Here is a 25,780-nt window from a genome sequence, read left to right on the forward strand (position 1 = left end):
AAAGAAAAATCCACAGGTGGCTCAAGTATTCAAAAAAAAAAAGGGGGAGTCGTCAATAAGAAGAATCTGTGACATCTCCAAAAGTGCCAATATCTGAGTTATAGGGATGCCATGCAGAGAACAGGAAGAGCAAGAAATTGAAAACTTTTTTTGAAAAAATAAAGAAAACTTCCCTAACTTGGTGAAGGAAATGGACATACAAGTCCAGGAAGCACAGAGTCCCAAACAAGTTACACCCAAAAAGGGCCACACCAAGACACATCATAATTAAAATGCCAAAGGTTAGATATGAATAAAGACTCTTAAAAGCAGCAAGAGAAAGGAGAGAGTTACCGACAAAGGAGTGACCATAAGACTATCAGATGATTTCTCAAAAGAAACTGCAGGTGAGAAGGGACTGACAAGAAGTATTCAAAGTGATGAAAAGCAAGGACCTACAACCAGGATTACTCTATTCAGCAAACCTATCATTTAGAATGGAAGAGTAGATTAAGTGCTTCCCAGACAAGGTAAAGCTAAAGGAGTTCATCATCATCAAGCCCTTGTTATATGAAATGTTAGAGGGAGTTATCTAAGAAAAAGATCAAAACTATGAACAGAAAAATGACAACAAATTCACAACTACTAACAACTGAATCTAAAAAACAACAACTAAGCAAACAACTAGAAGAGAAAGAGAATCATAGATATGGAGATCACATGGAGGGTTAGCAAAAGGGAGGGAGAAGGGGGAGAATAAGGGAAAAGGTACAGGGATTAAGAATCATAAATGCAGGTACAAAATAGGGATGTTAAGAATAGTATAGGAAGTGGAGAAGCCAAAGAACTTAGGGGCATGACCCATGGGCATGAATTAAGTGGGGGTATTGCTGGAGGGAACGGAGGAGGGGTACCAGGTGGAAAAGTGCAAAGGGGGAAAAAAATTGAGACAACTGTAATAGCATAACCAGTAAAATATACTTAAAAATAATGGTCACCAATATTCACATGCATGGTAGTGTTTGATTTTATTTTGATTTAATCTTTATTGTATTTTTTTCCATTACCATTTAGTCCCCTTATATCTCCCTCCCCCCAGCATGGCTAGTGTTTTATTCTTTGAAGAATGGATCTGAAATGTCACGCTGAGTCAGGCTGAAAGGTAAAGTTTAAAATAGTTTTTATAAGGATAGGTCATAACATATGTAATGACTGTTCACTCTACAAAATCTTGATCATAGAGCTTGTGATACACCTAGTCTGCCATAGCACCCAGGTTTTCCAAGTTGTCAGTCATCATTTTTCTCTTTTCTGCATCAACTTCTTCTCATTAGCTGCTTTTTGTTTTTGTTGCATGATCTCGGAGTCCCTATAATAAGAGAAAAGGCTGTAAGTTGTCACAGAAAAGCTGATTATGTTCTCCCTTGTTTTCTATATATAACCTATTGAGAATATTACAACACAATTAAAAAAGAAGATGTAAATATTTATGTCTTCCCATTTTCATGGGTGGAGACAATGAGAAAGCAAAAAATGGAAAGGCTTGGGAGTCAGATCTTATTTTGAATATCATCTCTACTATTATGACTTTGGGCAAATAACCTCAAAGCCTTTCAAAATTAGAGCAATACATATCAGGGTTGTTCTGAGGAATAGCTATGAATATATATAAAAGCATCTGACATTAGCTAAGAGTTATATATAGAAATAATAGTAATTATTCTTTGTTGTCAACAAAGTTAATTCACTCTTTTTCCTGGGAAAAAAGGGGTATTTAAGAAGTCTCCGAGAGCCCTGGCCAGGTAGCTCAGCTGAAGGGTCATCCTGCTGTTAAGGTTGTGAGTTTGAACCCTGATCAGGGCACATACAAGAAGCAACCAATGAATGCATAAGTAAGTGGAACAACAAATTGGTGTTTCTCTCCCTCCCTTTCTCTAAAATCAATTAAAAAAAAGAAAAGAAAAGAGGAAGTCTCATGGATATCCTAACTGGTACCTAGGGTTAGAATATAGATGTTATGAAGTAGTTTAGTTTCTTATAAGCCGAAAAGCTCAATAGCTAGTGATTAAAAATGGATTACACTAAAGAAAAGTAGGGCATTCAGGGCATTTTCTTAACCCTTTGTCTGGCTGAACTCCGCTGCCATATTAAGTGTGACCTACAACCAGACTATCTGGGTACTTTATTGGCTCTAGATTAACATTTCAGATACAATATTTTTTTTTAAAAAGGAAAAAAATTAAAGGCTTTAGAGCTAAATGATTTGTCCTAAATCACATAAAAACCAAGCTTTGTGCAATTCCAAAGTCTAGGCTCTTTCCTATCTTGTTATTTCATAGATTATGTATTATATTTTAATTCAGGATAAGTAGTTCTGTTCATGGCATAAGACACTTCTGCAAAGCCAATAGCAAACACAAAGAATGAGAAGACAGGAAAAACAAGACAGCTACAAAGAAATGTGGTGTCATAGAGAATAGTGATAGTTTTCTGTTTGAATCTGAGCTTGGCTGTGTTTGCTGTATGACCTTAGTATCATTACTGAATTCAGAGTCTCAGTTGCCTGTTCTATGCATTGAGCCCAATATCACTTTTCAGGGCTGCAATGATCAGAGACACCACATATAGAACACCCAGTACAGAGCTTTGTAAGACGTGGGAATTCATTAAACAGTGGCTATTACTGAGTCAAGCTAGACTAGGCTCTCTAATAAAAATACTATTTCAGTGTCACTGATCTGTACCACTTTCACTTTTAATGTGAGTAAACACAATCGCAAGGCAAAACTTATTTTAATAAATGTCATAGAAGAAAGCACAAATGACATTTAAAGGCTTCAATCTCATTAAACAATGATTCTTAACTCTAGCTGTACATCAGAATCACTTGGGAAGTTTTTTTTCTTGAAATCAGGTTTAACTACGGTATAATGACATTTATCTACAACACTTTTTATATTTTAGTTTTTAAAATTTTCACCCAAGGACATATGACCACTGACCCTAGAGAGAGGGAAAGGGAGAGAGAGAAACATCAATGCAAGAGAGAAGCATCCATCAGCTTCCTCTGGCACATGCTCCAACTGGACTGAACTCACAACTTAAACGTGTGCCCTGACTGGGAGTTGAACCCGAGACCTCTCGATGTATAGGATGATACTATAACCAACTGAGCCATACCAGCCAGAGCTAGAGTACCTTTAAATGCCTAACCTCAGACTAATTGCCTGGTAAATCAGGACTGGGTGTAGGGCACAATAGACTGAGCAGGCTTCAGTTTCCCTGGGGGGTTCTAACGTGCAGCCAGGCTTGAAGACCACAGAGAAGCCACACTAAAGCATGTGTAGTCAATTATTCACTTGACCTCCAAGTTCCACATGGATAACAACATTTGACTTGAGAATAACATTCAACTTTAACTGTTAGAAACACAAATGAGTTTTTTTTTACTTAAGCTCTGTCTCACAGTATTCCTATAGCACTTTGTATAATTTGTCATACACAGTCATATACCAAGGCTATTCATTTGTATTTTGTCCAACCCAATGGGTCTTCCAAAGTCAATATAGCTACATATATTTACTTTCTTTGTCTCCTTCCAAACAATTATCACTATATTTGAGACACCTGCCATCTACACTAGTTTGGACAGAATGCCTGCTTTGAAAGTGTTGCAGCGATCAGAGGGGAGTAGGGAGGGGGATAATGGTGGAAAGAAGGGGAAGGGACTAGTCAAAGAACATGTGTGAATGACCCATGGATATGGCCAACACTGTGGGGATTGACAATGGGAATGGGGTGTGGGCTGGGTGGGGGAGGGCAAAGGGGGGAAAAACTAGGGCAACTGTAACAGAATAACAAAAAAATATTGCATCCCTGGCACCTACCAGTGGGCATATGGAAGGCATTCAATTGCAGTGCTAAATGAAGTTCTTACGGTTGTGGTGGAGTTACATGAGGTTCTCTGCAAAACAAGTAATAGCTTGAGAGCTTTAAATTCTTCATCCATGGGTTGGGATAATTACCTCATAGTTTTAGTATGCCTGGCACACAATAAATATTCAACTGTTGCTACTTTCTGCAGGTTAGGCACGGTTCTACCAAGAATTTAAAGAAGGCTTTCCATTCTCCACAATGAAAACTTCAGTGACTTGAGAATTCTATTAGTATCACTGACCTTTGTTTTCTCTGAGAGGTAGTCAAGCTATCCTCTTTTCTTTTTCCCTTGCTAATTTCCTGGGATTTCTTCATGTTTTTCTGGCGGGCAAGTTCTCGCTGATTTCCACCTACAAAGAGAAACGGTCATACTCTTTTCACATCTCCAAAATTAACAATTCCATTATAAAGTTCTTATTTAAGTGCATCTGAAGTGCATTTGCTTTTTCATAGATAGGTCAGCAGACTACTGCGCTGAGTGGTGTTCCCAGATCTGACCACAAGGAGGAAGCTTAAAGGTACACATTTAAGGTCTTAAAAGTATTATCATTCCAATCAAGGTGTTCACTGGCTGTAAATACCAGATCTCTTAAACCGGGCATTCCTTTCCAACAGACTGTATATATGGGCCAGTATTCCAAAATAAGTTCTGGCTTTTGCGGGGTGTGAGTGGAGAGAGCAAGATACACCGAGATCACACTTCGTACAAGTTGGCCCACACAAACCAACTGTTAAGCAAGCAAATGTAGATGCTTGTGAAACATTACCTGCGAGGGCCAAACAAAAGACCTAGAGAGGAGACTCAGTCGGAGCTCTGTTTTTATTAGGCCTTATGATTTTAAGTATCAGCTATAGACCACTTCCAAACCAGAACCCCTCCCGGGGCTGCGCTCTCCACACACTTCACCTCCGGGGCGGTGTTTTTTTACCGTGTAAACTCGCGCACCTCAGAGGCAGGCACCCTTTGTTGCTGGACCGCAGCCAAGCGTCCCACTCTCTGCTGAGTGAAGACGGGGTCCCCGCCCTGTCTGATCCAAGGGGATTCATCAGCCAGCCCCCGCCTCCCCACCAACCACGCCTCGGTGATCCATTGACTTCCTAGCCGGGCGCTCCCCGCAGCTCCCCCATCTCGTCCGCACACTCACGGGCCATGCGGACTAGCGGACCGAGCCTTGGAAGAGAGCAACTCAGAAAAGCAACAGCCTCCTCGCTGGCTCAGCGGACGTCCTCACAGAGGGATCTGCAAGGCTGAGACCGTGCCCGCCCGCCGCTGGACCACGCCTCTGCCGGGTCCAACGCCCCGCCCATCGAGGCCACACCGCAGCTACCGGAGCCACCAGCCAGCCCTGGCGCCTGCGTGCGCGGCGAGGCGGGGCGGGGCTGATCCGCCCCGGGCCGCAGCTCCGGGAGCCTACCTGCATCCCTGGCATCTTCTGCCTTGCAAGTTTGGTAGAGTCCCGAAAACAGGTCTTGTGTCTGAGAGAGAGGGATAGACGTGTGTGAATTTTCCCCACCGTGTACCTGGCACTGAGGCTTGACCAGCTCCCATTTTTGGGACACGACAAAAATGACAATAAATGCTGTAACATCTAACTTGCCGACAAAGAACGTTAGCTTTCCTCATTCATCGTTTTGCAGCGGCATGAAGGAGATGAATGAGACAGAGCAGATTGAGATTAACTGCGAAAGCCAGTGTTTGGCCCTCACTTAATTTCCTTCCTTATTCTAGCACCAGCCCTGCAAGGTAGGCAGCCTTCATTGTTCTCAGTTTACTCAAGAGGAGACTGATACTCAGACCAGAAGCTACTAACCTAACAGTTATAGGGACTGGTAGAAGTGAGCTTCAAATTTAAGACGAACTCTAAACTCTGTTCATTTTCCATTTTATACCAGTGCCCTTGTCACTGTCGACCGTACTTCAGGAGTTTTAAGTTAACGGTTTTGCGCTTGGTTTGTGTGATGGGGAGAGGATGGCGGAGATGCAGTCTTACCTCATATTTAGAGTAACTCAGAATAACCTTGGAACCCAAGTAAAAGCTGTGGAGCACCTGCCATTGCTAGAAACACACATGTAAAGATGCTTGATGTTTATTTGGTTGGTACTTACTTTATCTATTCCGTTAACCATTACAAACTGAGAAATGTTTAGGAGTGTTCTGCATGCCTTAAAATTACCCTCAATTAGCACTGAATATGTTAGCTATTATTGTCCTTTTAATCTCTGGGAGCCTTGCTCATCACTCTCTACCTGCCACCCCTCCTCCTCAATACAGTTTACAGGACAGGTGTCTGTTTCCACTTAGCGAACCTCTTCCGGAATAACTTGAGCAGGGGACTTTCTGGCCAGGTTCTTTAAGGAGATAAAGACATCATGAACAAGGGAAGAAAGGAATTGGGTTTGAAAGGTAAGTGGTAGTGTTGTTTCTACATATGGCCTTAACTTACATTCTCATTGACCTTTTTCTTTGCAGCTGCAAATACAATTTTTGAGTTGTAGGGATACACATCATGTACAGCATGTACATGAGAAATGTTGGATGTGTCTGCTAGTAAAAACTGAGAATTTAAAAATTACTGTGATGCCATTAAGAATTTACTCCTTAAATTTGGGTGAGTAACAAATATTTTGACTTTAATAATAAAATTAAATCTGACTCTGTTCTCATCTTTTTACTAATGGGAAGGTACATCTTAGTCATTATTGACTTTCTTACCTGCAGAACTGTGGAGATACCCTAGATGCTTATGTGGAACAGAACATTTGAGGGAAGGCCTTGTGTCTTCAGTTTATACTAGAATATGCTGTACAAAGCTATATGGTCCTGGCAGTGGCCCCAAGATTCTTGAGACAACTCCAGCAGGGCTTTTGTTGTTGTTATTGATTTCTTGATCTTCTTTTTTCTTTAATTGATTTGAGAGAGTGAGGAGGGAGGAGGGAGAAAGTGGGAGAGAGAGAGAAAGAGAAAGAGAAAGAGAGAGGCAGACATTGATTTGTATGCATCTCTTGTTGCTTCTTGTATGTGCTTTGACAGGGGTTTAACCTACAACCTTGGCAAGTGGGAACAATGCTCTGACCAACTGAGGTGCTTGGCCAAAGCTCTTGAGCTTATTCAAGGGTATCTGAGGTTCTGTTGCTTCCCTAGAGTACTGGAGGGAGCCCACAGAACTCACGAAACTCCATTTTCTTTCAAGTCTTAGAGCAATCTCTTCTTCTGTGGTTTCAGCCTTGCCTTCCTACTGTCAAAAGCCTTTGTCGTTCTTTCTCCCTCTGGATGACCTAGCAATCTCTTCAATTAGTTCAGTATTTTATTCCTTTGACATTTTGTTATTAATGTAGCAGGATGTTCTTGTAGAATAATTTATCCTTCTGAGAAGAAAATGAACACTTTATGTTTCCACAAGTCAGGGTATTTGTATTACAAGTTCAAAAACAGGCCCATACTCTGTAGATCCAACCAGATCTCTGCCCAGTTTTCCTCTATCATAGAGACCTTGTCTAACCATCCAACTTAAAGTAAGCCAGTGTCTTATTGTCATATTACCCTTTAAAATTTTAAAGTATTTAATGCATTCTTAAGTTATTTTGTTCATTTGCTTCTTGTATTTTTTCACCCCCTACCCAGAATGCCTCTTTATTGCTCTACTGCTACTTCCTGTAGTAGATTAAGAATACTCACATTAATTTACAAAGTTTTAAGTGTAATCATTTTTGAACAGACAGTACATTCACATTAAAAAGTACACCACCACATACAGTGAATGCTCTTTCTCCCACGACATCTTTCTCAGAAACCCAATTCCTTTCTTAGGAGGTAACTACTATCACTTGCTTCACACTTGAATTTCTAATCTATGTTCTACTCAATTTAGAATTTCTAAGCCTTGGGCGTGTGCTGGAGAACAAACCCTGCTCTACAGAACACTCTGAAAACAAAATCGGCCAGTTCTCCCGTAAAAATTTGGACTGAGGGGTTGACAACCTCCCCCTTCTCTTTCCAAAAACTCTTAAGGACGCCTGGAGAGGAGAGAGCAGACGGTCTTGCGTCTCTATTTCTGGTTCAGCGGTAACCCACTCGGTAGTTTGACAGTTACCATGGCTCCGGGCGCTGTGCGTCTTACGTCATGCCGCAGCGCTTGGTGATGACGCAATTAGTTTAGGCTCTCTCTGAGGGCTGGGAGCAAGGTGTAGGGGGAAATTTAGCTGTTACTGTGGCATGGTCATGAAGAAGAGGCGGCGGCGGGAGGCAGCAGGAGGCGGCGGGGGCGTGAATCTGCTGTAGCTGCCAGTTGGGCTGGTTTGTGCCTTTGTGGGAAGGGCGTAGTTCTTAAACCCCTCTCCGGGCAGCGGCCGGGGCTCGGGGCTAAGAGCGGCCGTAGGGCCGCCTCCCCGGGCCCCGTGGCTCCGCCATGTTCCGCAGGGCACGCCTTAGCGTGAAGCCGAATGTCAGGCCTGGCGTGGGCGCCAGGTCCTCCACCACCCCCAATCCTCAGCGTGGACAGAAGGCTCCCAGGCCGCCGGAACCTGCAGCGGCCTGTGACCCAAAGCCAGCGGAGCCCACAGATGTGCCCCTGGTGGGTTTCGAGGGAGCGGAGCCCCAAAAAGAGGCTCCCAGGAGCAGGTAAGTGCTTGAAGAGGGGAGCGTTTTCATCTGCTCCGCCTCTCCGGGCCCGTCAGCTGGAAGCTGAGCAGCTGAATTTGACCCTAAGAGTAACTCTCTCGCTTGCGCTAAGTCTTACAGTTGAGGCCGAATGATACAAGTTATCGGGGAGAGAATCAGGTCTTCAAGTGGTCGTGGGAGCAATCCAGGGGTAACAGTCTTGAAGTGAATAACATCCACATGTCTTACTAATCATTACAGAATTTAGATTAGCGTAGTTTTCAGTCTTCTGTAGTACTTTGCCGGGATGGTACTTTACATCTTAACATTTTTATTTAAAAAATTATTGATTGATTTTTGGAGAAAGAGAGAGAGAAGGTAGAGGGAGAGAGAGAGGAAGGGAGAGAGAGAAACATCGATTTGTTGTTCCACTCATCCATTCATTCGTTGGTTGTTTCTTGTATGTGCCCTGACGAGAGATCCAACAGAGGCCTTGGTGTGTCGGGATGATACTCAGACCAACCGAGGTAGCCCGCCAGGACCCATTTATTTTTAAATGAAAACCAGTGTTATTTTGGCTTTGCAGATTAATGTTAGTGGAAAGGTCTGGTACTTGCTTTGATTTGAGGGTGTGCCCCTTTAACATGGTGACCATGCTTTCTGAACGGAAAAGCATGTGTCATGTACTGTATTTGGATTCAGGATTCTTCTGCTGAATTGAACAACTTAGTAGACTTTGCCTAAGCAGAATTTATTCATTTGTAAAATGATGATACTATGACGTGCTTTGAGAATTATTGTGGAGATTAGAGATAACTGATATAAACCATAAGTTGTTTGCCTAAAAGGACACCAGTAAAAACCAACTTACCACCACCACCTCCACCCAAAAAAAGAATTTTTTTTTAAATGATAGTGAGATGGTATAAATTCTGTTTATGCTCTGGCTTGAAGGTGGAATTTATTCTTTTTGGCTCCTCTTCCTCTGTTGGCCTGAACTGGTGCTGGGTATAAGGTGTTATTTTGCTAGCTTAATGATACTTAGTAATTTCCAAGTTTCTTAAATGAATTTGCTTCAAAATTCCTTCCAAAAATGGGAATACAAATGCCAGTCACTGTTAAATTAATAAAGTTTACAGAGATCCTATTAACATATACAAATAATGTGTGATGACTGATTATTTAATAAATTACTAAAAGTCTATATAGTCTTGACATTTATGACTGAGAATATTTAATTCTTAGAGTTAACATTTAGGGAGAGTATACGTGTGTTTTTCATTTTTATGGGTCTTTGCTATTTGTAAAAATCTATAGGGTACATGTTCTTTCTGAAAAGTTTTTTATCATTATTCTATTACAGTTGTCCCAGTTTTTCCCCCCTCCCCTTCTCTGCCCAGCCCACCACCTGCTCCCACAGTCAATCCCCACACTGTTGTCCATGGGTCATTCACACGTGTTCTTTGACTAGTCCCTTCCCCTTTTTTCCTCCATTATCCCTCATTCCCCACCCCTCTGGTCACTGTCAGTGTGTTCTATGTTTTCATGCCTCTAGTTCTGTTTTGCTTGTTAGTTTATTTTGTTCATTAGAATCCTCTTATAGATGAGATTTATGGTATTTGTCTTTTCATCAACTGACTTATTTCACTTAGCATGATATTTTCCAGTTCATCCATGCTGTCACGAAAGGTGTTCTTTCTTTCTTCTGCATAGTACTCCATTGTGTAAATGTAGCCCAGTTTGTTGATCGACTCATTTACTAATGGGCACTTAGGCTGTTTCCAGCTCTTGGCTATTGTAAATAATGCTGCTATGAACATTGGGGTGCATAGGTTCTTTTGAATTGGTGATTTGGCATTCTTAGGTTATATTCCCAGCGGTGGAATCACTGGGTCAAAAGGCAGTTCCATTTTTAGTTTTTTGAGGAAATTCCATACTGTTTTCCACAGGGGCTGTGCCAGTCTGCATTCCCACCAAGAGTGCACTAGGGGTCCCTTTTCCACAGTCTCACCAGTGCTTGATGTTTATTGATGTATTGATGATGGCCATTCTGACTGGCGTGAGGTGATCTCAATGTGGTTTTAATTTGCATCTCTCTGATGGCTGGTGGTGTTGTGCATCCTTTCATAAGCCTATGGAGCCTCTGTTTGTCCTTGGAGAAATGTATATTCAGGTCCTTTGCACATTTTTTAATTGGACTTTCTCTTCCAGGTGTTGAGTTGGATGAGTTCTTTATATATTTTGGAGATCAGCTTTATCCAATCTATGATTGGCAAATATGCTCTCCCATTTGGTCAGTTCCCTCTTCATTTTGATGATGGTTTTTTAGCTGTGCAGAAGCTTTTTAATTTGATGTAATCCCATTTGTTTATTTTTTTCTTGAATTTCCTTTGCCCTAGGAGATATGTTGGCAAAAATACTGTACATAGGATATCTGAAATTTTCCTTCCTATTTTTTTCTCAAGGATTTTTATGGGGTCACAACTTATATTTAACTCTTTTATCCATTTTGAGTTTATTCTGATGTATGATGTAGGTTGGTGGTCTAATTTCATTTTTTTTTTGCATGTACCAGTCCAGTTTTCCCAGCACCATTTATTGAAGAGGCTACTTTTACTCTATTGTATGCATATGCTCCCCTTGTCAAATATTAATTGATCATAGAGACATGTCATTATTTGACGTAGAGACATTATTTCTGGGCTGTTTTTTTCCAGGGGCATATGTTCTGTACTTATGCATTCAACATAATTGGGTGGAATGCATATGGTGCATGTATCACATTATAATGGTTGAGATAAGAATTTAAGTTGGAGACTTTTTGGAAAGGTTATATTATAGGTTTAGGTGTTTTCCACTTTTATGTATAACTAACATATGAAAAAAGTAGAATATTAACTTTGTAACATTAAAGAGCTTTTATTGACTTATATCTCCTCTCCTCTTTTTAAATTTTTAATTCTTGTTTTTTGATTTTTAGAGGGAGGGGAAAGGAGGGATAAGGAGAGGGAGAGAAACATCTATGTGAGAGAAACATCAATTGGCTGCCTTCCATACACATGCCTCTACTGGAGACCAAACTGGCAACCCAGGCTTGTGCCCTGACCTGGAATTGAACCGGCAACCTTTCACTTTGTAGGATGATGCCCAATCAACTGAACCACACCAGCTGCCCCCCCCCCCCCCCCCGCCCCCTTCTTGACTTTCCTTGCTTTCAGGCGGTTCCTGAAACACTTATATCCAATCTGAATTATATCTAATATCTAATTTGGAGTGACTGAGCATTTTTTTGGAGTGAGGAGTTTGATAGCTGTATAAGTAGAGTTGTGTCTGACAAATGATTTCTGCCTGAAACAGAATTTTGTTTGATTAGTGTAGCTAAATGTATATCTTCAAATACTGCAATACAGATATTTCAGAGGTTTGATGTATATGTTTGGTTTTACTGATCTTAGGTTGGTAATAAAAGTAAAATGCCATTAATTTAGATCAGTTTAGAAGGATGTCGGTGTGAATTATAAGCTTAGCTTCAAAAAAATGGACTCAGTTATTTAGTGATTCAGATTAGGCTAAATAAGTTTTTCTTTTTTTTTTTTTGAGGGACCTAGCATTAGCATAAAATTGTGTGCTGTGATGTGCTTTGGGACTTGAAATTTGAAAAAAATCAACAGTCTTCATTAGAATTTATATATCTAATGATTTATTAAAAATTTTTACTGCAATCTCTGTTACATGTAACATGTATCTCCAGTCATTTTTTTTTTTAAATGAGACTTAACTGTTTGGGATTTTTATCAGATTATTTTTAAAAATTTTATTGATTTGAAAAGGGGAGGAGATGGGGGGGCATCAAGTTTGCTGTTCCACCTATTGATGCATTCACTCTGTGTGCCCTTACTGGGGATTGAACCTGCAACCCTAGAATATCGGGATGATACCCTAACCAACTGAGCTACCCACCCAGGATACCAGATTAATTTTAAAATTAGAATAAAGTTAATAAAGAATTAACTTTAAAATTAGAATAAAGTTAATTAGAAAATTAATTTTAAAATTAATTTTAAGATTAGAATCTTCTTTAAAAGAAGATCCATGAAGCCCTTTTTTTTTTCTTTTTGAATTTCAACAGTGATGAAAAGACTGATGGTAAGAGTGATATTGAAGAACCCAGTAAATCTTCCTCTACTGTTTCACAGAGAAGAAAGCGAATATCAAGTACTCCTACACTGGTTAAGCCTGGTGTCCGTGTTCTGCCAGAGCCTCATCCCTTATCTACAGTCAATCAAGAAGCTCCACAGCCAAACTCAGTTCCAACAAAGGAGAAACAGCCATGCTCAGACAGATACCGAATATACAAAGCCCAGAAACTGAGAGAGATGTTAAAAGAAGAATTAAGAAAAGAAAAGGTAAGAGAGAAAAATCAGAATTTTGACTGGTTCCTTCTAGATTTCTCTCTTTTTATAGCAGTCAAACATCATTTGGAGGAAAAAATTAAGCATCTATAGCATTTTTATGGTGGAACAAAACCAAATAACATCTGTCATGTTAATATCCCCTCTCTTATAGAATGATTAAGAAGCACTATGGACTTAAGCTATATTTTCCATGATACTAATTTTTAATATTTTATTAACATATATCTTTGTTTTTGGTGAAGGCCACAAATAGAAGTTTCACACACACACACAAACACACACAGAGATACACATATAAGCATATGTATAACTTTTAATTGGATTTTTTATGAGGATGTCCAAGTGACAGGAATTATATTCACTTGATTTAAGACAAGTATAGTTGAACAGAAATGGATTAGTAATATTTTCTAAATTGACAATATGGAAAATTATAAATGGGAAAAAATTTTATGTATGCATATAGTAGTGCCCATGTTCTTTTTAATCTTGAAGATTATTTTTTGAGAGGGCAATAGAACAGCAGTGAAGCATGTAAGCTCTGGAATTAGTTACTTAATGTTTACAAATTAGATTCACCCCTTACTGTGTGACTTTAGGCAATTTAATTAATCTTTCTATGTGTATTTTCTCATCTGTAAAATAGGACTAATGATAGTATCTACCTGTTGAAGGATTGTGAAGACTAAATGTGTTAATACATGTAAAACTCATTTAGATTAGTGTCTGGCAGACACTAAGAGCTTAACAAATGTTAGCTCTTATTATTAATTATAGAATTCTCTTTTTTTTTAAATTAAGAGGAAAGCACTTAGCTTTGTGCTTTGTATTCATTATCTCATTTTCTCATTTAATTTTCTCAGCTATGTGAAGTAGATATCACTATTTTACACAAGAGGAAACAAGGTCAGAGAAGTTATTTGCTTTATGTCACATTATCAGTGGAGGACATGACATTTGAGTCTATGTCTTCTAAAATCTAAGTCTCTAAAATGTTTTGTTTTATAGAATATGCTTAGTTAGATTTATTATGGGCAATTAAGATTAAACATTTGCTTCAAGAATTGCATATAATATGCAGAATTAGAATTTACTGCATGGTAAGCAAAAACTATGTATTTATAACATCTCAGTGAATTATTGTAGTTAAAAGGAATCAGTAAGCATGATTTTATACATTGACCTTTTATCCAGTTCCAGTCACTTTAGTTTTTAAAATTTCTTAATGTACAACTTTTAATGTTCAGTTTATAAAATTTTTCCTAAAAGTAGGCATAATTGTGGTAGGAGTAACATTCAAGCACTTGCCGTGAATGTAACAGTGGACCGTATACTTGAATATAGTATACTAGAAATTCTTGTATATTCATGAAATGAAAGTGGATCTCTTTGTATGTGTTTCTAGAAACAATGGAAAAACAAATATGCTGTAAATGAAAGCCAGAGGCCACCGGATCGTTCAAAAATGACTATGAGAGACTTCATATACTACCTGCCAGATAACAATCCAATGACGTAAGTAAATTTTGTTTTACTTTGTTTCAGTGTGTGGTGGTTTAAGTATCATCTGTACAGTTTTAATGTTTTTCAAAAGCATATTGACAACATGTATAGCACATCTGATGTCCTTTTTTAAAAAACAATCCTCACCTGAGGATGCGTTTTTAGAGAGGAAGGGAGAGAGGGGGAGAGAGAGCAAGAAAGAGAGAAACATCGAAGTGGGAGAAACGTAGGTTGTTTTCTGTGCACGCCCGGACTGGGGGAATGAACCTGCAACCTAGGTTTGTGCCCTGATTGGGAATTGCACCTGCAACCTTTTTGTGCACAGGACAGTGTTCCAACCTACTAAGCCACCTGGCAAGGTCTCTGATGTCCTCTTAAATGGAATTTACAACATATCAGTTGTATTTCAAGTAACTGCTTTTGAGGAATGGTAGATGATCCCATTTACCTCTGAGATTAAAAATAAGTTTCTGCCTTAGCTGGTGTGGCTCAGTTGGTAGGGTGTCTTTTTAAAAACCGAAAAACCCAATTGGTTTTCAAAAACCAATTGCCAGTTACTATTCACGATCAGAACATATGCCTAGGGTACAGGTTCAGTCCCTGGATGGGGCACATTTGGAAGGCGACTGATGGATGTTTCTCTCCCTCTCTTTCTCTTTCCCTTCCCCTCTCTCTAAAATAAAAATTAAAAAAATTACCCCTGGCTGGTGTAGCTCAGTGGATTGAGCGTGGGTTGCGAACCACAGGGTCACTGGTTCTATTCCCAGTCAGGGCACATGCCTGGGTTGCAGGCCAGGTCCCCAGTGAGGGCCACGTGAGAGTCAACCACACATGGATGTTTCTCTCCCTCTCTTTCTCCCTCTCTTCCCCTCTCTCTAAAAATAAATAAAAAAATCTTTAAAAAAATAAAAAAAATTAAAAACAGTAAGTTTTCTTTGTAATATTATTAAGATGTAGTAAAACTAAACAACTTTTCTGTAATTATGATTGCAGTTTCTATTTCTTGTACACTATAACCTTATCGAAAGGCATGGTGTAATTTTTATTCCCTATTTCTTAACTAAATCCGGTAGCATTTGATTAACAAATCATCCAAGAACAATGCTTCTTAAATCAAAGTTAGCCTGGGGAGGCAGAAGGTTTATGATAAATCTCGTGTTGTTGATGGCTGTACAAGTAGTGGCATAATTTCAGTATAGCCTTTTTCAGATTCACTAGGTCTTTGGCCTAATTCAGTGATTTTTAACCAGTGTGTCTAATTCAGTGTGATTTTTAACCAGTAATTTTTATTTGTATTTTTAAAAAAGATTTTATTTATTTATTTTTAGAGAGGGGAAGGGAGAGAGAAAGAGGGAGAGAAACATCGATGTGCGGTTGCCTCTTGCATGCCCCTTACTGGGGACCTGGTCTGCAGCCCAGGCATGTGCCCTGACTGTGAATTGAACTGGTGACCTGTTGGTTCGCAGGCCGGCACTCAATCCACTGAGCCACACCAGCCAGGGCACAATAATTTTTAAAATGTAAAATACCTGACTCTTTAGTCAGGGCACTGAACTCTTTTCACTTAGGATTCTCAAATAAAAAATTACAACAGCCAACACAGCAGTACCTGTCTGGTATGAATGAATCAAATTATACCTATTTTTTTGTAAGGTTGGCAAAAAATATATTTTTCGGTGTGCCACAGAATTTTAGTATTAGTTTATGTGTGCCATGAGATGAAAAAGGTTCAAAATCACTGGCCTCGTTGAAGGCAGGGCCAGAAACCTCAAAGTTTTGAGTTGTTTGACAAGCTACTAGTTTGCTTCCTGCTTTGAGAGTGGGGGCTTTCCTTCACTAAGGAATTAGAGGGTAAGAGAGTTTGCTGCTTCGGCCCTAATAAATTATTGATACTTGTTGACAGAAGTATTTGAAAAATTGACTGTTGGGGCACACTGTTATTAACAGTAGTTTTATGGTATATCATTAAAAAATGCAAGTTAAAGTAATTTACTTCTTGCCTATAGATAGAATTGACAAGATGTAAATTAATTATTTATTAAGAAATATTCTGTTATTTGTGTTAAATAGGTATTCACTGGAGCAAGAAAAGAAAACTGAAAAATCATTGACACCAGTCCAGACAAGAGAGTAAGCATCTCATTTTATTCTTTTTTTGAATATATTCTGGTATGGATACATTAAAAAAATGATATTGAATGATAATTCCTGTTATAGTCAAATTACATATGATAGGTAATAGGAGTTTTTCAGCAGAATTTCTAACAGGAATAAAGTTACTGCCTGATGTTAATAAATCAGAGAACCCCATACTATTTGTGTGTTACATATATAAATGGCCATTGCTATGATTTTAAATTAAAGCTTTTAAAATGAAAAGAAGTTTTGTTTTGCTTTAGAATAATATTCACATGGTACAGAATTCAAAAGGAACAAAAGCATGCTGAGAAAAGTTTTCCAGCTGTTTTTCTGACATCTAGTTCCTGTCCCTGGAGGGAGAATGTTACCAATTTTTTAACGTATCATTCCAATTCTAGCCTATGTTTATTCAGGCAAGTGTGTGTGTGTGTGTGTGTGTGTGTGTAGTTTTTTTCTTTCCTTTCCCTTTTTCCCCTTTCCCCTTTGTTTTCTTTTAGCAGTCCGTGTATGCTGTCCTGAATAGGTGTAGTTGTGATGCCACTAGTGAGTCTTTTCTGTACAAGCTCCCTGTTGCCTTTCACGTTGCACTGGCATGTTAATTTGCTACAAAGAAAGCCCTCCGAGAGATCTCTTAGAAGTTAATGTAGCCTTGTCATGGTGGAGGATTGTGGAAAATTAGTAAAAACACTGGGATTTCTGGATGGTACTTCAAGGCTTATTAAATAATGATACTGTTTTGTTTAGAATCCACACTATTTTAAAGTAGAACTCTCAAGCTTTACAAAGGTTATGTTTTTTATAGATTTATAGGTATATTTGCCTTAGTAAAACCTTAAGGAGACAATGTAATTAAATGGAGACTGTATGGGATATGGAGTCATTATTTGGAAAACTATGTTTGGCTTCTTGTCCTGTTCTTACTGTTTGTATAATCTGGAGCAAAAGTTACTTACTTCAAGCCTCAAATGGACATGAAAATACCCCTGAGGGTTGTTCTGAGAGTTAATGAAATGATTTGAAAACTAATGCTGTGTAACTATTAGGGTTATTTTTTTACTTCTACAATACACAGGTGGTTTACTCTGATACTCTATTGAGATAGAAAAGATGAGCATTTATTTCTCTTTATTTTCAGAGAGAGTAAGGCTTTTATTAAATGCTACCAGATAAAATTTGAGGAAATGTTATAACCATGTCCTTAACTGCACATAGTGTTTTATTTATTGGTTTTGGAGAGAGATAGAGATATTGATTTAATTTTTTGATTTGAGAGAGAGAGATCGATTTGTTGTTCACCCATCTATGCATTTATTGGCTGATTCCTGCATGTGCCCTAACTGGGTATTGAACCTGTAACCTTGACTTATCAGTACGATGCTCTAACCAACTGAGCTATTGGGCCAGGGCAATACCTAGTATTTTTAGTTAGGTTGTAGGAAAATTGGAAATACCTAGGAGGTTGAATTTCTAAAAATTTATTTTGGAAGTTCAGAAATCCTTCTCATGGATATATGAATTAACCTGTGTTTACCTTTGGTAGGCAAGAAGATAAGAGTACTCCTGATGATGAAGACAATGAAGAACTAGAAGAAGAGATGGATGATGGGCCATTGCTGGTTCCCCGAGTAAAAGTGGCGGAAGATGGTTCTATAATTTTAGATGAAGAAAGGTAAGTTATAGAAAAGAGAGAGATTGTGGTTTCATAACAGAAGAGATTGAGTTTCTCTATCTGTCATTGTTACTTAGACGCTGATATTTATATGTGCATAATGGATGTTATAAATAGAAAGGTATATTAGATTTATTTATAATTTTCAGCAGTTTTTATTTTTAAAACTTTTTAAAAATTGAATTTAGAGAGAAAGAGGGAAGGGGGAGAGAGAGGGAAAGAGACATCAATATATTGTTTCACTTATTTATGCATTCATCGATTGATTCTTATATGTGCCCTGACTGGGGATCAAATGCTCAACCTTGGTATATTGGGATGATGACCTAACTAACAGCTACCTGGCCTGGGCTATAATTACTATAATTATAGTTATTATAATTTTGTATTTGTATGAGAAGATGGTACTGCTGCCCTATGATCCATTAACCTACCACCATTGTTTTGCCTACTTTATTGGTAGTTGGGATGAGCTCCTGAGCTAATCACGTGCTGTCCTCCACTGAGAAAGATTTCAAAGACTGACTCAGTCTCAAAGCCAATATTCAAGTTTTCATATTATTAACTAATATCATATTCTGGTGTATGATGGTAATAATGAAAATGCAATGAAACACAGGTTTAACATATTTTTTTGTTATAGTGAGGTTAAATTCAGGTTCTAGTTTAATTTCTCAGTTATAACATTAAATTTCTCATATTTGGCATTGTGGAATTTAGTTGTTTTTCCAAAGTGTATTTTTTTAAAAAACAAATGACTTTTAGTAAGTAAATAAAAAAGATGAACAGAAAGTGTTCTGACAGTTTAATTAGTAAAAAAATCATTTTATAGCCTATAAATTCTATGACAATTTAACATAAATGTAATACTCTTTTTTTTTTTAAATTATTTGTTTTTATTTTTAGAGGGGAAGGGAGGGAGAGAGATAGAGAGAGAGAGAGAAACATCAATGTGCGGTTGCTGGGGGTTATGGCCTGCAACCCAGGCATGTACCCTGGCTGGGAATCGAACCTGGGACACTTTGGTTCCCAGTTCACGCTCAATCCACTGAGCTATGCCAGCCAGGGCTAAATGTAATACTCTTAATAATAATTGTGTTTACATGTTTTTTCCATTATTTTTGTGATGATGATTTTACAGTCATTAAATAAGTAATTAAAAGCACATTTAACTGCTTTGTGTGCAGTGATGTAAAACATAAATATAAAATGCTTATTTTTCTCAATTTCCTTTTGTTCAGTCTAGCATGATAAAATAATATGTATTAAATATAGGAGACATGTAGAAGTCAATATAACAAGTAATTTTTTAGGTGGCTCAAAGACGTTTTCTAAATTTTATATTGCTTTTAAAGATTTTAAAAAGGCTCTGACTGGTGTGGCTCAGTGGATTGAGTGCTAGCCTGTGAACCAAAGCGTTGCTGGTTTGATTCCCAGTCAGGGCACATGCCTGGGTTATGGGCCAGGTCTCCAGTAGGCGGTGTGTGAGAGGCAACCACACATTGATGTTTCTCTCCCTTTCTTTTTTAAAAAAATATATTTTATTAATTATGCTATTATAGTTGTACTGTTTTTTTCTCCCCTTTCCCTTTGCAACCCCCCCACCAGCATTCTCCTCCCCCCTTAGTTCATGTCCATGGGTTGTACATACAGGTTCTTTGGCTTCAACATTTCCTATAATACTCTTAACTTCTCCCTGTCTATTTTATATCCACCAATTATGCTTCTTATTCCCTGTACCTTTCTCCCCATTCTCCCCTTCCCCCTTCCCCACTGATAACCCTCCATATGATCTCCATTTCTGTGACTCTGTTCTTGTTCTAATTGTTTGCTTAGTTTGTTTTTATTTTTGTCTTTCTTTTTGGGTTCAGTTGTTGAGAATTATGAGTTTGTTGTCATTTTACTGTTCATAGTTTTTGAACTTCTTAGATAAGTCTCTTTAACATTTCATATAATGAGGGCTTGCTGATGATGAACTCCTTTAACTTGACCTTATCTGGGAAGCACTTTGTCTGCCCTCCCATTCTAAGTGATAGCTGTGTTGGATAGAATAATCTTGGATGTAGGCCCTTGCCTTTCATGACTGCGAGTACTTCTTTCCAGCCCCTTCCCTGCAAGGTTTTCTTTGAGAAATCAGCTGATAGTCTTATGGGAACTCCTTTGTAGGTACCCTATTTTTCAGACTATAAGATGCATTCCCCTGCAATTTGAGAGGAAAAGAGGGTGCATCTTATAGTCTGAATGTAGCTTACCTGGCTCACTGTGTGGCAGGGGACGGTGGTGGATTGGGGTCACAGGTTATTAAGTGTTTTATCACATTGTTTACTTCAAAATATTTTTTCCTGTTTTCCTCCTCTAAAACTTAGGTGCGTCTTACAGTTCAGTGCGTTGTATAGTCCTGAAAATATGGTAACTATCTCCTTTCCTGTTGCTGTTTTTAAGATTCTCTCCTCCTTGTTAATCTTGGGTAATGGAATTATGATGTCCCTTGGTGTGTTCCTCCTTGGATCCAATTTCTTTGGGACTCTCTGAGCTTCCTGGACTTCCTGGAAGTCTATTTCCTTTGCCAGATTGGGGAAGTTCTTCATCATTTTTTCAAATAAGTTTTTAGTTTCTTGGTCTTCCTCTTCTTCTGGCATTCCTATGATTTGGATGTTGGAACATTTAAAGTTGTCCTGGAGGTTCCTAAGCCTCTCCTTATTTTTTATAATTATTGTTTCTTCATTCTGTTCTGGTTGACTGTTTATTTCTTCCTTCTGGTCCAAACCGTTGATTTGAGGCCCGATTTCCTTCCTGTCACTCTTGGTTCTCTGTACATTTTCCTGTATTTCACTTTTCATAGCTTTCACCTTTTCCTCTATTTTGTGACCATACTCAACCAATTCTGTGAGCATCCTGATTACCAGTGTTTTGAACCATGCATCTGATAGGTTGGCTATGTCTTTGTTGCTTAGTTCTGTTTTTGGATGTTTGATTTGTTCTTTCATTTGGGCCATACTTTTTTTGTCTTGGTGCACCTGTTACATAGTAAAGGGTGGAGTCTTAGATATTTGCCAGGGCGGGGCAAACTACTTCACTGCATTGTGGCACTGTGTATGGGGGTGGGGTCCGAGAGGGAACAATGCTGCTTGCTTGGCTCTTGCCGAGTTTCACTCATTTCCCATGCATTACACAAGCAAATTGGGCTATTCTGGTGCTGATTCCCAGGTGGGTGGTTTTGTGTACATTCTAGGAACCCGTGGGTCTCTCCAACAAACTCCTGTGAGGCTGGGAGTCTCTCCCACCGCTTCAGCCCCCACGGGTTTATACAGTCAGAGGTTTTGAGGCTTTCTTTTCCTGGGCTGGAACCCTGGATTGTGGGGTCCATCTCGCTCTCCAGTTGTTCCTCCTGGTTTCTTCACATGCAAATGTGGACCTCCTAGTTTGCCACCCACCACTTTGCCTTATGTTCGCTCCACCCTGGCTGCTTGTCTTCGCCCCCCTACCTGTCTGAATGAATGTTTCTTCTTTAACTCTTTGTTGAACTTCCATACAGTTTGATTTTCTGTCACTTCTGGTTATTTTTTATTTTTAAATTTGTTGCTGTCCTTGTTTTGGTTGTGTGAGGAGGCAAAGTGTATCTACCTATGCCTCCATCTTGGTCAGAAGTTCTCTTTCCCTCTCTTTTTCCTTCCCTTCCCCTCTCTCTAAAAATAAATAAAATCTTAAAAAAAAGTTGGCATTTATTTTTACTCCCTGGCAATTACATTTTATTTTTTTATATATTGATTTTGGAGAGAGAGGGAGGATAGAGAGACATTGATTTTTTGTTTCACTTATTTATGCATTTGTTGGACTTGTATATACTTGATGGGGATTGAACCCACAACCCTGGTGTATCTGTTCGATGCTCTAACCAACTGAGCTACCTGGCTAGGTCCCCTGGAAATCACATTTTAAGTGAAAATTAGATTCTTAGAAATTATGCAAACCTTAAATGTATATTGTACTTTTGATACGACTCTGCCGTGTTAAATTTCAAAATGTCACTGTACAAGTATCGTTTACTTGTTTTTAGTATTTTAAGTAGATCTATTTAAAATGTGTTTCTTTCAGTTTGACTGTAGAAGTTTTAAGGACAAAAGGTCCCTGCGTTGTTGAGGAAAATGACCCCATATTTGAGCGTGGTTCTACAACTACATATTCCAGCTTCAGGAAAAACTATTACTCTAAACCATGGTCAAATAAAGGTAACTAATTTTCATCTTAAATTGTGTAGGTCATTTATTTGAAATGAAGTGAGTTATTTTCTCTGGTTCTGAATTAAACCAGGTCTCCCTTAAGTAAATAAAATGGAAACTACCATGTTGTTTCTCTCAAGCTAATTTTATTGACACCTCCCCTTTGCTCTCCCCCATTCCTGATGAAACCATGACTCTGACTTAGAAAGATTTTTAGAAATTAGCATTATGGTCAGTCATTTTGGGTGGACTGTTTCTCTGTGTCAAATCAGTGAACAAAAAATAATGTTTCAATGGAGAATTAACACTATTTCTAATGCTTACAATAATGTTTTACCTCAGATAGTATTGCATAATAAAATTTTTAAAACTAAAAATTATATTGTTAAAAAAGTACAGATCTATTGCATGCTCTTGCTTATTACTTTTTATTGTAGAAATAAATACAGTCTGCTTTGGGAAAAAAGTTCAAACACAACAGAATAATATAGAGGGAAAAGATTGTATACTTTCCTTCTCTGACTTCTTCAGTCCTGTTCTCTTGAGGTTGCTTCTGTCAAGGGTTTCTTATGTATGTTTCTAGTTACTTTCTCTCACCTACTACTAAGTACATCTTGGTTGCTTATGTAGCAGTAATACTGTATTGACTATTGCTGACTTTTGAGACCAGATAGGTAGAATGTCTTTTTTAAAAAAAGTTCCAGCTGCTTTGGTACGAGCATGCAAATTTCTTATACCTTGTTTTTGTATAAAAGTTTAAAGATATTTTAAAAACTTTTAAATGTATTGATTTGAGAGAAAAAGAGAAACATCAATTTGTTGTTTCACTTATTTATGCATTCATTGGTTGATACTTGTATGTGTCCTGACTGGGAATTAAACCTGTAACCTTGGTATATGGGGATGATGCCCTAACCAATGAAGCCATCTGATTAGGACTTAAAAAAGATGTTTTTAGATCCATGAGGTTCTTTACAACAAAATTGAATTATGTCTATAATTTTGTACGTAGACATTTCTATGACTAAAAGTTTACTGGACTGTAATAAACTACTAAGTATTGTCAAACTTATTTTAATTCAAACTATATACTTAGGTAAGATTGTTTTCCTCTGAAATATTGAGAAAAATAAATTTTGCTCTGTTTAAATCTTCTATTTTTACAGAAACAGATATGTTCTTTTTAGCCATCAGCATGGTAGGAACTGACTTTTCTATGATTGGACAGCTTTTTCCTCACAGAGCAAGGATAGAAATTAAGGTAAAGTAAACCCATTACATTTGTTGATTGGAAAGAGACTAAACATTACTAACATTTTCTTAACCTTTGATTTAAATCTCAGTCCATCCATTTTCACTATTATGTTTTTGGTAAACCTGTTTCTTTTTACAGGTCAAAAAGTAATATTTTTCAATTCCATATGAATACAATTTCCTTATCTTTAGTATTGCACAAGAGAGGACCCCAAAAACCCCCAGCATTATTTTTGAAGGGTGGGCCCCTTGTAGTACAGTCTTTTCTGCTAGGTGAGTGTTCTAGGAACCCATCTATACCTGTGTACTAGCTGGCATTGTTGTGAGAGGCCGCATTTGGCTTCGGCTTTAGTAAATTATTTTGAAGACTCTTTCATTGCGTTTGCCTATTTCATAATGGGTGATTTATGAGTGTACCTGCCCATACTGTGCTGAGTGTTCAGCAGTTTTTGACCAAAAACGGCATGATCCCGGTGCCCCACCCTCATTCACCAGGTCTTGCCCTGAAAAACTTTTTTTGTTTCTCTGGGTGAAAAAAGTTCTGAAGGGAAACATTTTGCTGGTGTGGAAGAGGAGCAATGAACAGTGGTAGGAGCATTAAAAGGTGTGAAAATTGATGAGTTCAAGAACTGTTTTGAGCAGTGGGAAAATCATCTCTATAGGTGTATTGCATTAAATGGAGAATATTTTAAAGGTGATTGAAGTTTAAATGTGTGAGGATAAATATACAATTTTTTATAAATAAATAATGTTTTTTTAATCCTCTCTAGTATTTTTTAATTTATATCTTGTCCACTTCTAAAATGTCTTTGAGGGAGTATCACTAAAACCACTGAAACTAAGATAAAGGAAGAGTTAGATAATGAAGAGAGAGGATAAATGTACTAGAATATTTGGATTAATTGTAGCTTTTTGTTCACAAAATGTATTTGCTATGAAGGCATGCAGAGAAGCATGCTGAATTACATAGTTATCATTATCTGATCTAACCATTGCTTTCTTCTTTTTATTTTTTTTTAAGATTTTATTTCTTTATTTTAGACAGGGGAAGGGTGGGAGAAAGAAAGAGAGGGAGAGAAACATCAATGTGTGGTTGCTTCTCGTGCATCCCCCCCCACCAGGGACCTGACCTGGCCTGCAGTTCAGGCATATGCCCTGACTGAGAATCGAACCAGTGACCCATTGGTTCACAGGCTGGTGCTCAATCTGCTGAGCCACACCAGACAGGGCTAACCAACCATTGCTTTCTTAGGCCTCCTTAACTATGGGGCAACCAGTGACATTTTCAACAACAGCAGGGGTTTCAGTTAGTACTTTAATAAGCCTAAAAGGATGAGCTTTCTCTATTTATAGTTACTCTTGTTGGGGAACTTTATTACAAGTTTCCTGGGTTGGAGTGCATTTGAGTGCATACTGTGTTGCTGTAGTGCATTTCTACATAATAGTGAGATCTTTAGCCAATTCTGGGCTTTTTCCTTCATTAGTTAAATGGACCATTATGAAAGATTTTTTTTTTTCTGGTGGGCTAGGCATGGATTGATCACCTGAGGGATATTGTATGGTGTAATGGTTGTTACATTTCTACAAAAATTAGAAATTGTTTATGTTTTTTAATGTTGAGAACAAAATGTGAAGGCTAGAAATTGATTGTCTGGATGACCCGATCTGAGTAATTAATGAGAAATTTGTCACTAGGGTATTTCTCTCAAAAATCCTTTAGACTGTTGACCTAAAAGTAAGTGTAGTTCTAACAGGTCTTTGGGCAAAGTGTAGAAAAGTGAAAATGGACTAGTGAACTACACTGATTTTTTTATATCTTTAAAAAAAAGATTTATTTTAATTTTATTTTTAGAGAGAGGAAGGGAGGGAGAGAGGGAGAGAAATATCAGTGTGTGGCTGACCCTTGTGTGCCCCTCACTGGGACCTAGCCCGCCACCCAGGCATGTGCCCTGACTGGCAGTCGAACTGGCAACCCCCTGGTTCATAGTTTGGTGCTCAGTCCACTGAGCCATACCAGCCAGGGCACTACACTGATTTTTTTTGAATGTTGAACCAACCTTGGATTCC

The 25,780-nt window shown here is 38.3% G+C and overlaps 2 protein-coding genes across 4 annotated transcripts in view; one reads left to right on the forward strand and one right to left on the reverse strand.

Annotated features, from left to right (window-relative positions):
* Positions 1-1,005: 1,005 nt before the first annotated feature.
* SERF1A (small EDRK-rich factor 1A) lies at positions 1,006-5,215 on the reverse strand. 3 transcript variants are annotated; one of them, XM_036020382.1, is made up of 4 exons: positions 5,061-5,202; positions 4,497-4,682; positions 4,157-4,265; positions 1,006-1,348 (listed from the first exon to the last, which is right to left on the reverse strand). In XM_036020382.1, exons 1-4 carry the CDS (start codon positions 5,065-5,067, stop codon positions 1,276-1,278), a joined length of 375 nt encoding a protein of 124 aa, XP_035876275.1. In that variant the 5' UTR covers positions 5,068-5,202; the 3' UTR covers positions 1,006-1,275. The 3 variants fall into 3 exon arrangements, with proteins under 3 accessions (XP_035876275.1, XP_035876277.1, XP_035876276.1); XM_036020384.1 differs by lacking the exon at positions 4,497-4,682 and having other exon boundaries at positions 5,061-5,215; XM_036020383.1 differs by lacking the exons at positions 4,497-4,682; positions 5,061-5,202 and adding an exon at positions 4,845-4,982.
* A 2,855-nt stretch (positions 5,216-8,070) lies between these two features.
* Positions 8,071-25,780, forward strand: part of BDP1 (B double prime 1, subunit of RNA polymerase III transcription initiation factor IIIB) — a 91,561-nt gene continuing 73,851 nt past the window's right edge. The window contains 7 exon segments of the mRNA XM_036020385.1: positions 8,071-8,534; positions 12,643-12,919; positions 14,334-14,443; positions 16,502-16,561; positions 18,111-18,239; positions 22,335-22,468; positions 23,626-23,720. Coding sequence (XP_035876278.1) covers positions 8,323-8,534; positions 12,643-12,919; positions 14,334-14,443; positions 16,502-16,561; positions 18,111-18,239; positions 22,335-22,468; positions 23,626-23,720 — 1,017 coding nt within the window. The 5' untranslated portion in view covers positions 8,071-8,322.

Source organism: Phyllostomus discolor, chromosome 3 (assembly GCF_004126475.2).
Source record: "Phyllostomus discolor isolate MPI-MPIP mPhyDis1 chromosome 3, mPhyDis1.pri.v3, whole genome shotgun sequence".
Lineage (NCBI taxonomy): Eukaryota > Metazoa > Chordata > Mammalia > Chiroptera > Phyllostomidae > Phyllostomus > Phyllostomus discolor.